Here is a 15,193-nt window from a genome sequence, read left to right as displayed (position 1 = left end):
AAAGCAAGTCTGAAGTGTTCTTTAATAGAGACTTCGGTCCTGAAGTTTCTTATTAAATAACATCCATTACAGTGCCATAGGTACCACCAATTCTCATACATTTATAGCTAGTTGATATGCCATAAAAGTTAATATTGCATGTCATAAGTCCCTTCCTGACCATCTCATGTAAACATATGGCAGCCAGCAGTGTGCCAGTTTGCTGAGCTGCTGCTCCTTTTCTGAGCAAGGAACTTCCAACTTTGGCTGTAACTAACATGTCCGTCTCTGATCTGCGTGTGAACATGGTCAGGAGATTGATTCAGATCCTGATAATGGCACCTGGATCAGAAGCAGTTACTTTAACCCATTACATGTATCAGGAAGCGATCAGCTGTCAAAGTAAGTAACTTCAGGACCTGCTCCCAGTGTTGCTTACTGTGACAGCTGATCCATCCTGTGCTGCAGGGATCCATGGTTCACAGGCTTTCCTGCAGCATGGGATTAGTCTGAATTAAACCCCCGAATGCAAGTCCCTCTGTATACAGAGGCTTGCAGGCATGCGGAGAGGATATGCATCCTCTCTGTATGTCTGTGACTACAGATTACAGCTAACAGTAATATAATGGGTTTACCAATACACCACAGTTGTCACTGTTATCAGTGGTCTGTATGTGGGGACAGCAGGGAACACATAGATAATGTGTTGCCTGCTAACGTGTGTCCCTATAGTTAAAAAACAGTAAAAGTAAAACGTACATTGTTTTCAATGAGAAACCTTGCATCGCCCGCCGTGCGATATGTTTTACTGTTCCATTGAAAACAATGGCGGTGTTCTCAACAATGCACAAAGGTAGAGCATGCCGTGATTGGGGCTCATATTTGTGCGTTGCGATTTTCTCAGCCATGTGAAAGATGCCTTAGTTGGAAAACTCCGAGGTGGTGCCGGAGGGTGGGCTGTACGGGGCCCCCCTGTGGCTTATTTTCAACTTGTCTTTGATTGCTGTTCTTATAGAAATGTCTTTACTGTCACTGCTGGTTTCTGTATCCTGATTTTTTAAGCATACCGGATCTATGGTTGACTTTGTTGTTTGGATCTGGGACTCTTCTCTTCCCGAACTTCAATTTACTGGTCAAAAATGTGAGACTTTTTTTTTTTTTTTTTTTAAACACCAAAAACTGGCATAAAAGCTTTGATGAGCCCATCATTCAGCAGAGATACTGTAATACATTTGCAAACTAAGCCTAGACAACAGTCTTCCAACTTTTGGAAAGTATTAGTAAATAAGCCCCAGTCTGTGCACTCATGTGCAATTCTTTTTCTGCGATATGGGAAGTAACATACATATGGTAAGAGATCGGCGTTTATATTATGGGCGAAAGTTCAATCTATAGTTGTACCCCCCAGACTCCATGGGCCGATAATCTAGATTAGAAAGTTTTCATGAACTTTAAAGTGTGTAAATTCAGTTTGGCATCGTTACTGAAATCTCCAACAAGTATGATGGGCACTTGTGTAAAGACTATCAAGTTTTCAATAATCTTTGCAAGCCTCCTAGTAAGCCATCCTTCCCTTGAACAGCAGAATTTCCAAATCGGAGATGGGTTGTGTGTATATACATCCCAACGTCTCCAAGACGAATCTGTAATCACTGCTTCTCTTGTATATTTGTGGTAACGGCACCAGAGCCTCTTCATCATCACCAGGGGGATTAGTATCCACGTCCATAGAGTTCCAAATAACTCCGGCCACACCACTGGGGCAGTAAATGTGCTCGGCTGGGGCTCCAGTAATGCAGAACTCGCCTCACACCGCTCGGTCTCCTTAAATTTGAGACACTCCCGATAAGCCTCTTGGATGTTGACGCTCCATCCTCTAACGCCTTTTTGATAATTTTTAAGCCATTTATTAGCCACATGTTGCGATATCTTGCACAAGAAGAGTTTTTCACACCACAAGTTTATCAAATGTTCACAAACTGCTTTTTGTCATTGTATACTTGTAGAAGTCACTGAGACGAATCAAACGGCACCTCACACAACGGGATAGAACAGCGAAGTCCAGAGCTACAGTCAGATTTAGCCGCGAAACAGTGATTTTTGTGCCCAAGTATGGCGGCGCTATTACCTTATCCGATAGCGTCATACCGAGGTCAGACTCTCGTTGGCAGGTACGTTGGCGCTTCTTCTTTACAACGAGATATTTAACTCTGCCATTGTACATGTTGTCTAGAAATGATTTTGATTTTAAGACACACGTTTTTTGTAACGCTCACCTGCCCAAGTAGAGTTCCTAAATTATAGACAATATTCTACGTCATAACAGCGCCACTCTTGACCAAAGGTCGTGTCTTGTATTGCAGCTGTGTACCGTATAGTACAGTCATGTTTTTAATCGAATACCGCTCTGTTAAGGACTCCACAGTCGCTTTCAGGAGAACAGAAGAACCATTAATGGGACTTGTGGTCTGTAAAGGACTAAAACCACAAGATCTCATGGTCATCAGCACATTACATCTGCCATTACAAGTTCCTATACAATGCTGTTGAACCAAGGGGCTCAGCTGTGGGGTCGCTCATAAAGCCGAAGCATGTGAGGTTATAGGCAAGAGTAAGATCTAGACAGAATATGTATTTTAGGCAGTCCCGTCTACAGGGACATGAATGTGCTGACCAAGGCCTCCGTGCATCATCACACCACAACATGACTATTTGGTCATTCCGGTGTTGTGATAAGCTGTAAAATACAAAAAGTTGAGATCTGAATAAATCTGCCCCCTGTTGCCTGCATAGTAAAGTATTAAGAGTCCACACGCAGTCCAGAAATTAAGAGATTTACAGTTTATTCATCTGTGTAATCATGCAAGGCCGTACATACACTTAGATATTGCATTGATACAAAAGTGAAGAGAGGAAGGCAGGTGTAACAACCCTTGCGAGAAAGACGCTGCAGCACGAGAGAAGGTCAGCAGAGTGATCTCCGGAGTATATTCATCGTATTATCACATGTGCATAGAAAGATAGGACGTACGACCTGCTCCAATCCGTACACAGATGTCCTGGATAGTACATACATGTATATTGCTCTATTTCACATATTTATGTACAGACCTAAGTGGGTATACACACTGTGGGATCATGTGGTCAGCGGCTAGGCTTGTGTATATATAGAAAACACAGTGGTATACAACTGATGGCTTATAGTATGAATACAGTGATATGCAGGGCATATATATGTAGGCATATATGTTTCCCTGGCTGTGTCTTCACAACACATCAGATGGTAACATACATACTGTATATCAGTTAATGCAGCGCCTGACAAAGATATGCGTGTCCGTAAGCTAAGACTAGGTTGCTTTTGCCTTTGTATTCTACTAGTATACAGCAGTTAGAAAATTGCATTCTCGCTCTTCTGAAATATACATAAGTACTTGGTCGCACAGCAAGGATTAGCAGTTCAAGGGGACTGAGGTCCTCATTTAAGGGTCGAAACTCCTTTAGTTTACTTAGTCAATCACGCCAAAAGTTGGAAATGCCAATCCTGCGCCTATATTATAAGACACATGCTGGAGTTATAGGGTTAAAAATAAATACATAAAAATAGCTAAAAATGTGGTTAAAAAAAAGAAGAAAAAAAACACAAAAACAGTGCTCACCCGGTTTCTGCCCCACTGCTCCAGCACTGATGTTTTCTACTGCCGCAGCGGACACGTGCTGTGTTCCTGGCATCATGGCTTCCACTATTGATCAGTGATGCCAGTTCTATGGACACATGACCGCTGCAGTCACTGATTTGTATCCATGCAGACAGCATTTGACCGCTGCAGCAAAAGATCATGAGCAGCACGGTGGAGTGAGCACTGGGACATCTGGGCAGAGAATGGGCGAGTACTGTTTTTTTTTTTATTTTATTACATTTGCAGCCATTTTTAAAAAGGATAACCCCTTTAAAAAAAGGGAAGCTGTCAGCAGCTATGAGCCCCATAAAAACAGAAGGTATGGGCTCATGTGAGAGGGTGCTGCGAGTCATCCGGGCTTATGCCTCCCTATTTTCCCATGAAGATGAATAGAGCAGACTCCTTGAGTACCCACGTACATGCACTCAAGGAGTCTTCAGCATGCATGTAGTATGGCTTTGCCGCCTCATTCCCCTACAGTCCGGCCACAATGCTACATACTCCTTCATGGATAAAGCAGACTCCTTGAGCATACGCACCGGAAAGACAGCTTTGTAGGAAAATAGGCAGGCATAAATACCGCACCGAAAACTCACCCCCCCCCCCCCCCCCCCGGACTCAACGGCTCTTCTACGAGACCATAACTGGTGACAGGTTCCACCATTAAGCGCCCACCAAAACTATGTCATCTGCTAACATGAAGACAGTAGTATGGGTGCAGAAACAGGGGCACAACAAAATCTTAGTGGATTTCCAGAGGGCAGAAGAAGTAGTCAAATTTTGTTTGTGTGGGGTCTACTCTCTGCGGAGCCAACGGGACGTACATTTGGTGTCCAAGACACTGCTGGGATTCTTTTCTATGCATTCTTTAGATGTTTTGCTGCCTCCATAGTAGCGATAGCAGCTACAGATGTCAATTACGTTTGCTCCTCAGCGACACTTAGGTCTTCATACACGACGGCGCTTCTCCTCCACTTTGTCTTGCAATTAAGTATATATTATGGATCTCGCACACTCCGACAGATAGCAGCACTACTTGAGAATCACAAGTCCCTATCTAATAAGTCAATGAGTAGTGATGGGGGCCAAGATACATGAACCTATTGACAAGGCACCTTCCCCACTACTGCAGTGAAATCTGGTGGCCTAACATAAAGATCTCCTGCTCTCCTCTCAATCTGTTGATTGGTCACCACTGACCAATCATCCATGAGGTCATAAATCAATCATCTGCTTCCTTCTAATATGTAACAAGCAGTTAATGATTCTCTAAGGTAACGTAGTCCTAGGAATATTTTACAGAAGGGACATAAATGAGCTTGTGGTGTCCTTTAAGTGTAAGATTTAAAACCAAGGAGAATTTACAAACGTTGACGACTTTTCACAGCTGGATTAACCCCTAACGATTTTCAGTTTGTTTTTTTTTATTCCCGCCATTGAAGATCTAGAACTTTTTTTAATCTTTCTATTGACAGCCAGGAGGGGACTTGTTTTTGGCAGGACAAGTTGTATTTTTTAATGGTATTGTTTAAAAATGAACCATAAAATGTATAATAAAAAAAAAATCTTTATCAGGTGGACTGAAATAGAAGAAGAAAAAAAAAAAAAAAACAGCAGCGCCATCGTTTTTTGGGTTTTATTTTTACGGCATGCAGAAGTACAGTAAAAAGGGTATATTCACTTTCTTCTATGGGTCAGATGATTGCAGGAATATCAATTTTATATATTTTAATGATTTACTACTATTTTTTTTTTAATTCTTAGCTTTTTCTCACCATATTACAACCTATGATGTACCATCATGTTGTAAGTCGTGAAAGGGTTACACAAATGTTAGTGTGCACGGGCTTATTGCAGGGTGAAATAGGTTTGAAAATTATAGGGGCGATTTTGGGATGTATATCCATAATCAGAAGATGTATGGCAATACACACACAAAAAAAGAGGGGTACAGCTAATGTCACTTTAGAAGTTAAAAAAGATCCAAAATTCTGTGTTTCATTTCTTGATATATCTGTATAGTTGCTGGTGAGCAATTTTTTGTCACAAGCTCCAAGTCATAGCTTCAAATGAGATCATTCTGGCTGCCGCAGTCACCACTAGAGGGAGCTTGCTGCATAGTAATTTTTTTTTTTTTTTTTTTACACTGAACCCAATAAAGCTGCATGTTGTTAGCTCCCTCTAGTGGGGACTACAGGCAGCCAGGAGTTTTTCATTTAGAGCAATTCTCAAGAATACATCTTATATTTTGTGAACTTATTCTTGAAGGGGGCTTAGGCTGTAAAAAAATCTTTTCCTCAGACGCCTACTGAAGTAAACATTGCAAGGCCATTCAAATCAGTAAATCTCCCCTCCCTCACACTTCAACAGTAAGGGAGTCTTTTAGATGGGATGATTGTAGGATGTTTAAAGGGGTTCTCTGGCAAAAACTATTGATTGTCTATCCTCAAGATAAGTCATTAATAGTTCATCGCCGGGGACCCACCGCTCAGAATCCCGGGCGAACACCTGGCCCGCTGGTGATGGAGGAGAGGTGAAGTGCCCTAGCTGGCTTCATGCCTATTGCAATCAATGGGAGCTGAAGTGGCTATTACACTTCTGCAGCGGTTTCCCCCCCAAATAAAAGCTTTTAGTCCCTCTGAACGCATCGCCTATTGATTTCAATACGATAGTCCGACACATCACATGCCATACGATGTGCACGCAAGTGCCATGTGATGTTCCCATTGAAATCAATGAGCAGCACTTGCTGATCTGACATCCGCGGGTAAAACGCACATTGACAAGCGCGATCTTGGGCTGGATTTCCTAATATTGTGCTCCCCCGTTTGAATATAGCTTAATAGTTGGCTTCAGTTCCCATAGATTTTTGCCTGGAAAAACCTGGAAGCACCTGACAGTCGTACCTACGATTATAACTCCTTTGCTTTCACACGGGAGTGATAATCATTTAGCTAATGGAGGTAAAGCGCGCCGCAGATCTCTTCCGGCCTCCATTCACAGTAAACAGGCAGTCATTCATAGACGGACTGCCTGTTTACATGGGCCGATCGTTGTTTGATTTTTATGCCATCATAAACTGAACAAGGAACGGTAAGAAAATGAATTATCATTCGTTGCTCGTCGCTGGCAGCGTTTACACTGAACCATTATCATTCAGTTTTGGCTGATATAGTGAGAAATTGAACAAGAATCATTCCGTGTAAGAGGGCCGAGTATAAGAAATATATTCTGAAGAAAACCTTTAACCCTTTCCAATCCACTGTCTGACGTCTAAAGACATTCTAATTGAAGAATGTACAGCTCCGATGTCGGAAGACGTCCAGGAGGGTATTCTTACTGTATATTACTGGCCGCTCTTTTGTCGGGGGCCTCTCCAGCATGTCGCATACCGCAGTACTGGCTCTAGCCAGCAGATGGCGCCATTGTATAATGGAAGAAAGAGAAAGCCCCCTAGGAAATTGGATTGGATTGCAAAGGGTTAACTGTGTTTGTGATGGAGGAAAAATTAAAATTGAGACACACTGGCACCAGGTACTGAGTGAGTGATTACAATCCATGGGCAGTGCCACTGAATATGTTGGCACTATATAGACAAGGAGAAATAATGTTGTTAGAAGTTGGGCCAGGGCCAAATTGGCAGATTTTTTTTCCTGCCATTTCTACCACCCTTTCTAATAAGACCCGACCAACTTTGTTGCCTTAATTGACAAATATTCTAATTGCAATACAGAATAACAGAGGATGAATACTGAGCGAGTCTTGAGGCCCATTGACATGTTACAATTTTCCATAAAACCCCTAAATTAACATGTGATCAGAATATGAAATGTTGGCGCCCAACGATGACCGGGATTCCCATGTAGGCATGCTTTCATCAGTTATGCAGGCCAGTACTGGGAGTATAGCTGGGCCCATCTGCATGTGGTTACAGCGGTCTACTAACGGACTAGAATATTAAACAGAAAAGAAAAATTGAAAGGTAGCCATAGAAGAAGTTCAAAGGACGGGCTGAGGTAGAATAAACAAGAGAAAAAAAAGGCAAAAGCACAAGGTGAAAGAAACGTGCAAGGAATATCTAGTGGACATGAGGCAAAAAAGTAGCAAATAAACAGATTAAAACACATATATACAAAATACTGCAGTCCACACTGGCCATGTAAACATTGAATAGAATGGAGAATGTGTAGATAAAGCAGCTAAACAGAGTACTCCGTACTACCATCATGGCGTCTCATGCAAAGAGGGCAAAACTGGCCTAGTCTGCTGCCCGTTGCCTTGTTCCGGCATGTGTTACCCCATATCTTGCGTGATTTTATGCTGAAGCTAAATCAGGTTATTGTGTGATCTCCTCTTGGGGTGTAGCGAATATGCAATAACATGTACAAAATACGCCAAACAGGTGCTAAAAAGTTAGACAGAAGTGCCTAAAGAGTTGCCAGACTGATCATTTGACATTAGCCACTGGGATACATTTGGTACATTTTTAAGCTTCCTGGTACCTTTACTTGAGATGATTAAATCAGCCGACTAAGTACTCGAAAGAGTGTAAACATGACTACCACCAGAGGGACAGGTCACTAGTCGTTTTGTTTCAGCTTACCAAAAAAAAAAAAAAAAGGTCTCTGGTTGATCGACAGTAGTTCAGCGTAAAGTCATATCGGAACAACCTGCAAATACATTTGCATGGCGCTCCCCTCTATGAACGATATAGCGGCAAACAATCCATCATCGCCGTGTGCTCCAAAAACCTTTCTGAGCACAGATTTGACCGATTGTAAACTGAAGGTACTTTTTAGTAACAAAGTCAATTATCAGACAGGATCAGTAAATCTGTCCCAATGCATCTGCAATTACTACATTAGTTGTGGCTCTAAATACTCTGTGCAGTTTCTGCCTCTGCTAATTGCGCTAGTGTTAAATGTAAAATGTGGTTACAGCAATTAGGATGAGATTCTGTATGTTGGACCCCGGCCAATCTGTACAATGAGGGTCCGCAATCCTTTCACGGTTTATACAGGCACAGCGGCTTATCCATATGGGTGGCCGTGTCATGGTTTAAATATACCATATTGTTGGTAAATGCCCTTTGTCGTTGATTGATTAGAGCTTTAGGGTGGTGAGGGGTATATGGACGGACTGATATCCTATGACTGTTATGTACGGAGGATCAGAAACGCTATCTAGCACCTAGATGGTGAGTGAGGAGACTCAAAAGGCCATTCATGTTCCTCTATGGAACAATACCTCCACAGTGCCACCTACTGGCAGCAATGCCTAAAGTCAATGTTAGACTCTTTATACAAGCCTTGTATCAATTCCTGGTCATTGTTACAAGGCTTGTAAAAAGAGTCTAACGTTGACTTTAGATCCAAATAAATAAAAACTTGAATTTGCATACCATTGTCGGTCCTGACACCAGGCATACGACCAAACCGGGCCAGCTCTCCCGCATTTCCACCGGGATTGGAGGGACCATCCATAAGGAACCTATCGGATTATTTATTCTACATGCCGACTGGGACGTGGAGGTGTCGGTGGGTAACCCCAAACAGGGCTATCCCACCTGGCACCAGGTAAGTCCCATTCTTTGATATTTTCTACATTCTTCTAACGAGTTGGAGCGCGGTTCTTTATATCCGTAACGTTGACTTTAGGGATTGCTGCCTTCCACTAGGTGGCACTGTGGAGGTACTATTCCATCTCCCTTATTGGTTATGTATAGAGACACATGGAGGAACACAGTCCTCTACTCACAAACCTCGTTTTTACATACAGAAACAGGAGTTACCAGAAAAAGTGCTTTGGGAAGAACAATACTTAGCAAAAAACTTCTGTTACCACATATACACAAAGCAGCTAAAGGCTTGTCGGGAGGGGCATGAAGCTTTTTTTTTTTTGTAGGATAGGTGGTTGGAAGAGGACAGTCATGGAAAAAGGAAAAAAATAGCGCTAGAATATAAATACTAGTGGTATTATACACAAGTATCATTACAGTACCTTATAGGTAGGTGGTACCAGCTATCGCATATCATACAGTATGTGGCAGAGCTAGACGGATCCTCAACTGTACAATACTGAACCATCCTTGTACAAACAGTGACACAGCCTGTCCGCACCTTCATGTCGCCGGCACCAAATACCTCCATATACATTAAATTAAGCTTCGCTCTTAGTAATCCAGTAGATAAATAGATACAGTACTGATCTTAGAAAGGACAGCTCCGAGCCTCCTTAGCTGCACGATGGGCATTTCTCGTTCCTGGCAAGTACAGAGGGCGCTAGCTTTCACTCCACAAAAAGTGCTGCAGCGGGCAGTGCCAATCACCACAATTGTACACAGAACAGATATATTGCTAGCTCCCTACCATGAAACAAGTACGTGTGTGTGTTACGACCTAAAACAGCTTAGTGCACCTTTCCTCTTTTGCAAATGTATACACAGGCTATATACAATAGGACTAGATATACAGTGACCAGTACCACTGCACCTTGAAGAGGCAGCAAAATGTACACATCAACCTACTCAAGAGGTGAGGTGTTAAAACAAGGTGACTGAGGGTAGACAGCCGGCACCAGGTATAAAGAGTGAGGTGTCCTGAGTGACTTTATGGAGGCGAGTGTCTCTCTCAGTGACTGGTGGGAAGAAGTGTCCATAGGATAGCAGCGGATCCCTTAGAGAAGAGTCATCGTCGTCATCACACGTCCTGAGCACCCAGCCGACCTTGTCTGTCTCCCACCTCCTGTAGAGAGATGCAAGTGTCCGACGTGTGGTATGGATGTCTTCTTCTGTGGCTCGGAGTACCAGGGTAACAGGCATCTGGGAACCGGAGGAAGGGAGAAGAATTATTGGTTTCTGCCCAGAAAAGACGTAAATGAATGAGAGAGAAGTTAAGCAATGAGACACAATGGAATGAAATAGGAACAGACTAGTCAAATGGAAGACCGAAGCGGGGATGCAAGAAAAAAAAAATAAAAAATAGGACCACGTGATGAGACATAAATTCTATATACAAAAGGGAAGCAGAGCAAAAAAGGACAGAAGTAGCTCTATATATTGACTACAGCAGATCATGGCGTCTACAGACTCAGTAAAGCCAAGAGGCCTGGCACGATTAAGGTTGGGAAGGTTGAGGAACTAATGTCTTCCACCTACTAAGACCATAAAAAAATTGAGAAAGCAGCAGATTTACGGAGGGTTATTTGTTAATGGCAATGATGGAGCAGCTTTCTGCAGTGCCAGACTTTCATACCTAATCTTCAATCGGTATGGGTTGGGGGTCCGGAACAGCCACTGCGGATGGGCGGTAGAGAAGGAAACAACAAGACGGGTAGAGAAGAGGAGATTGAAGCAGAAAAGAGGAAAAAAAGGCAAATGGGCAACAAATGTAGAAACAAAAAAACATCATCACACAAGAGTTAGGTCAGAGTATATGTGGCAGGACACAGCAGCAAGCTCCATCCGCATCATGGCGTCAGGAACCAAATACAACTAATCTCACCCCAGGTCACTGAACCTCAAGGCTGTTAGGACGGTACCCACCCGCTGCATTGTCCATAGCAGATGACCAAAAAAAAGCCAATTACCACGGAGAATCTGACTGCTATTAAAGTGAGTTAACACATTTTTAAGTCATTAGGACATTCTGGATTAAGAGAGGGAAAGCCCTCATTTAGGACCCCCAACTATTATTTTGAGGAGCATGGTATAATCCTCCCTTTGGTGGTAAGGCCACAGAAATTGATCACTAGCTGACAGGTTCCTCTGCAGAGTACTGCTGGCCTGTAAAAGTTCTATTAGTGGCACCCTGTGAGCAACTTATTTTTGGGAGGGGATGCAGAGGATGCAGGTGCACCCGGGCCCAGGAGTCTTAGGGGGCCCATAAGGCCTCTCTTCTCCATATAGGGAGCCCAGTACTATGAATAAAGATTATAGTTGGGGCCCTGTTACAGGTTTTGCATTGGGGTCCGGGAGCTTCAAGTTACTCCTCTGCGTTAAGGGGTTGAGAAGTTGGGGGGCCCCAGGATAAACTTTTGCACCTGGGCCCATGAGCCTTTAGCTACACCCCTGTTGTTCCGTGTAAAAGGCCCACAACTTTTTAAAGCTCACTAAAAAATCTAACAGGTGAATCACACTACTTGTTACCGGGTGAAAAAAAATTATTATTAAACCCCTTCTTGATCTAGGAGCCAACATATGTGTAAAAATAGTAAACAAGCCCATACTCACCTATCCCTGCTCCCCATTAGGACCATCGCCGCAGTTCCTGGTCTCCATTGTGGCATATTATTTACAGGCTGCAGCAGCTCTTGTATGGGATGTCACAGGCTGCTGCAGTCACTGATAACTCTGAGCATTGTCACTGGCTGTAGCAGCCTGTGGCACATCATACACAGGCTGCAGCAGCCTGTAAAACAATACATCATAGGCACTGGCCATAGTGGGGAGCAGGGAGAGGTGAATATGGGCTTGTTTGTTATGGTCACACATTTCTTCTCTCCCAAATCCCATGCTTACTCTGGGAGTAGCTCTTTAGGCTCAGGGCATTAATAGGGCCCATGCTGGTTACATTGCTCTTCTCGAGCTGATCATGTGCAGTTCCCATAGTAGGCATTAGGACAGATGTTCTAGTTTATGGAATAACCCAAGCAGTGCCATAGATATCCTAAAGCTGAAAAGGGTAAATGACATCCTTTATTTAGGAGAGCGCCAGGAAAAGGGATTATAATGCTATAACTACAGTATATTGCATCCCCAAAAACATACAAAAATTGCTCAAAATATGGCGATTATAATGCCATCCATAATGTGCATAGAGTGGCCTTGCCAAGTTTTTACATCATGCAGCTGAAGCCACTCAGGTCGGGTGCCTCTAAGCAGATTAGTAGCCCTGGAGAAGAGCTGCAACCTTATGGGCATGCTCATGGGCAACCGGGCTGCAGCGGGGGACCAGTAGATAGCAACAATCAAGCGGAGCAGAAAGCAGTGAGCACAGCTGACACGTAGTGAACATGAACTTTTACAGCAATTAAGTGACAGGTGAGAACGAGAACATAAGACAGGAAACAGACAAACATGGCGTAGAAACAACTGGATGGAACTGATAGGGAGAGGAGGACGAGTGTGATGAAGTCTATACAAGCGACTGGGATTAAAAACAAATGTGCCGGTGGAGAAAAAGATATTAGAGTGATGGTCAGGTCACACAGTGGCCGAAGTGCGATGGCATCGTGGCGGAAAACTGCTACTCCATACGGTTTCACCATGAATTTGTTGCAGTTTTGTAAAAAGGTACGATTCTTGTGGTATGGCTTTTACAGATAAAACGGGTTAAACTGCCATAAAAACCATCCGCCAAACAGCATGGAATAATTAAGACATAGCCCCATCCTAATGCTGTTAGATGGAAAGGAATGGAGAGAGGTGAGGAGATAAACCAAAGGCAAGAGGAAGATAAAAGAAAAGAAGAAGAGGATTCAGGCTTTATGAGATTTAGAATTACCAGCAGTCATCCACTTATTGGAGCGTTCCCCCTTATTTCTAATAAGTTCCCCAATGCTCCCCTGCAGGGTACAGGTACTACTAAAATCAGCCTATTTTGTGTCTAAAGGACCCTTTACATGGGCAAATAAGTGATCAGCTAACAATCATGCAAATGCTCATTTGCAAGCTAATTGCCATTTAAAGCAGCTCTGATCTGCTTGTTATATTCTCAATCTAATCGCAGAGGTGAGAGAAACATATGTACAAAGACATAACTCACAGAAAAAGAAGCCAAATGTGCATCACCTAATACTGCAGGGCAGATTCAATCACCGCGTCCCCTAGTAGCATGCAGAAAGCCAGATTGCAATATGAGGGAGCTAAATGTTTATGTGCCAACTAATGTGCAGCCGCTCAACTCAACTCAACTCAAGATTGGGGAGGGCTGACTGCAGACAGCAGAGTCAATCTTGGGTTCAGTTGAGTTGCTGCAGATTAGTCTGCACTAATTTGGCTTCTTTTTCTGAGAGTTCCCGGCCATCGGCGTTTTTACGTTCACTCGCAACGTAAAAATGAGTGAACAAGCGCACAAATCCAGCATTTGTGCGCCCGTTCAGACGGCCCGGCGCATACATATATGCTGAGCCCGCAATGACGTTGGACGGGAGAAGACAGTTTAGCTCTGCTAAGCTGTCTACCTTTCCTCCCCCTCGCCGGCTCTTAGCAAGGGGTGGAGGTGGGACAGGAGCTAGTGTGCCAAGCTCCTGCCCCCTCTCCGTCCCTTGTCGGCAGCCAGCAATGGGATGTGGTGGAGGAGAAAAGGAGGAGGGAGTTTAGCAATTACACAGCTAAACTCCCTCCCACCTCCTGTCTTCAGCAGATGTCATAGGCTCCCATAAGAGTCTATGCAGCCGCAACCGTATTTCGGCCAGAAAGCTAGTTCCAAGACCATCTTTCCTGGTCAGCGTAAAAGTGCCTGGCGCTATATTGGCCGGCCGGCCACTTTTGCGCCGCAGGAATACGCCCATCTGATCTGATGCATTGGAATCCAATGCATCAGATGATAGCATATATCGGCCGGCCATGAAAACGGCGGCTGATATACACTCGCGTGAATAAAACCTTATGCCTTTGTGCATTTTTTCTCTCACCTGTGATTTTATCTAGTTATTAGTGAGACAGTGTAGGTTCTGACATATGCGGGGTGGCCTTACCGTGGTCTGTTAGTTTGCATTTTGGCAAAAACACGTAAACTAACACCCACATTTATCAGTGGGGTTTTTTTTTGCATGCAGTGTGCTATAGATGCTGGGGGAGCCCAGGATGCCCTGCTAGTGTGGGGCACTGTGTTGATACAGGGCAATCCACTGCTTTGCCAGTAGGGGTTGTATTCCTGTATTGTGTGGCGCCCCTATCAATGGCTGGCATCCTTGGTATCAGTTCATATGTGCAGACTATGTTGTCTGCAGTCACCCCTTGAGCGGCTGCACATTAGTTTGCAATATGAGGGAGCTAAGAGTTCAGTGCAATCTGGCTGTCTGCATGCTATTAGGGGATATGGTGATTGGGCCTGCCCTGCAGTATCAGGTGATGTATGTTTGGCTACTTTTTCTGTGAGTTTTAGATTTTCAATCAGCTTGTTTTCCCAGAACTGCAAGTTATCCCCCCTGTGAATAGGAAATAACTTCCTGATTGGTAGGGGTACAACTGCTGGCACCCACACTGATCCCAAGATCTGTGTGCCCCCAATCCCCCGTGAGAATGGAGCAGTTGGTACACATGTATGACCATTGCTCCATTCATCTTTAGGTGTCAAAGGGAGATTGTTGTGCTCAGCAATCTTCCTCCGTCCTATAGAAGCAAATGGAGCGATGGTCACATATGTGCAGCACAGGTCCATTCTCAGGAGGAATTTGGGCTGTATTGATCTCAGGATTCACTAAGGGTCTCTGAATGTGCAGTTCTCAAGATCCTGGGGATCCCAGGAATTATCACTAAATCGAAGAATCGAATAGTAACTTTAGCGTTAGTGGCTGTGCATGCCCGCCGT

General features: G+C 43.8%; 1 protein-coding gene across 3 annotated transcripts in view; it reads right to left on the bottom strand.

Moving 5' to 3' along the window:
- Positions 1–2,805: 2,805 nt before the first annotated feature.
- Positions 2,806–15,193, bottom strand: part of RNF157 (ring finger protein 157) — a 63,552-nt gene continuing 51,164 nt past the window's right edge. For all 3 annotated transcript variants that reach the window (XM_066587288.1, XM_066587290.1, XM_066587289.1), the window contains one exon: positions 2,806–10,479. In XM_066587288.1, coding sequence (XP_066443385.1) covers positions 10,358–10,479 — 122 coding nt within the window. In that variant the 3' untranslated portion in view covers positions 2,806–10,357. The remainder of the gene's footprint in view (positions 10,480–15,193) is intronic.

Source organism: Eleutherodactylus coqui, chromosome 13, assembly GCF_035609145.1.
Source record: "Eleutherodactylus coqui strain aEleCoq1 chromosome 13, aEleCoq1.hap1, whole genome shotgun sequence".
NCBI classification, from domain to species: domain Eukaryota; kingdom Metazoa; phylum Chordata; class Amphibia; order Anura; family Eleutherodactylidae; genus Eleutherodactylus; species Eleutherodactylus coqui.
The sequence above is the reverse complement of the archived record's forward strand: the minus strand, read 5'-3'. Positions and strand labels throughout refer to the sequence as shown.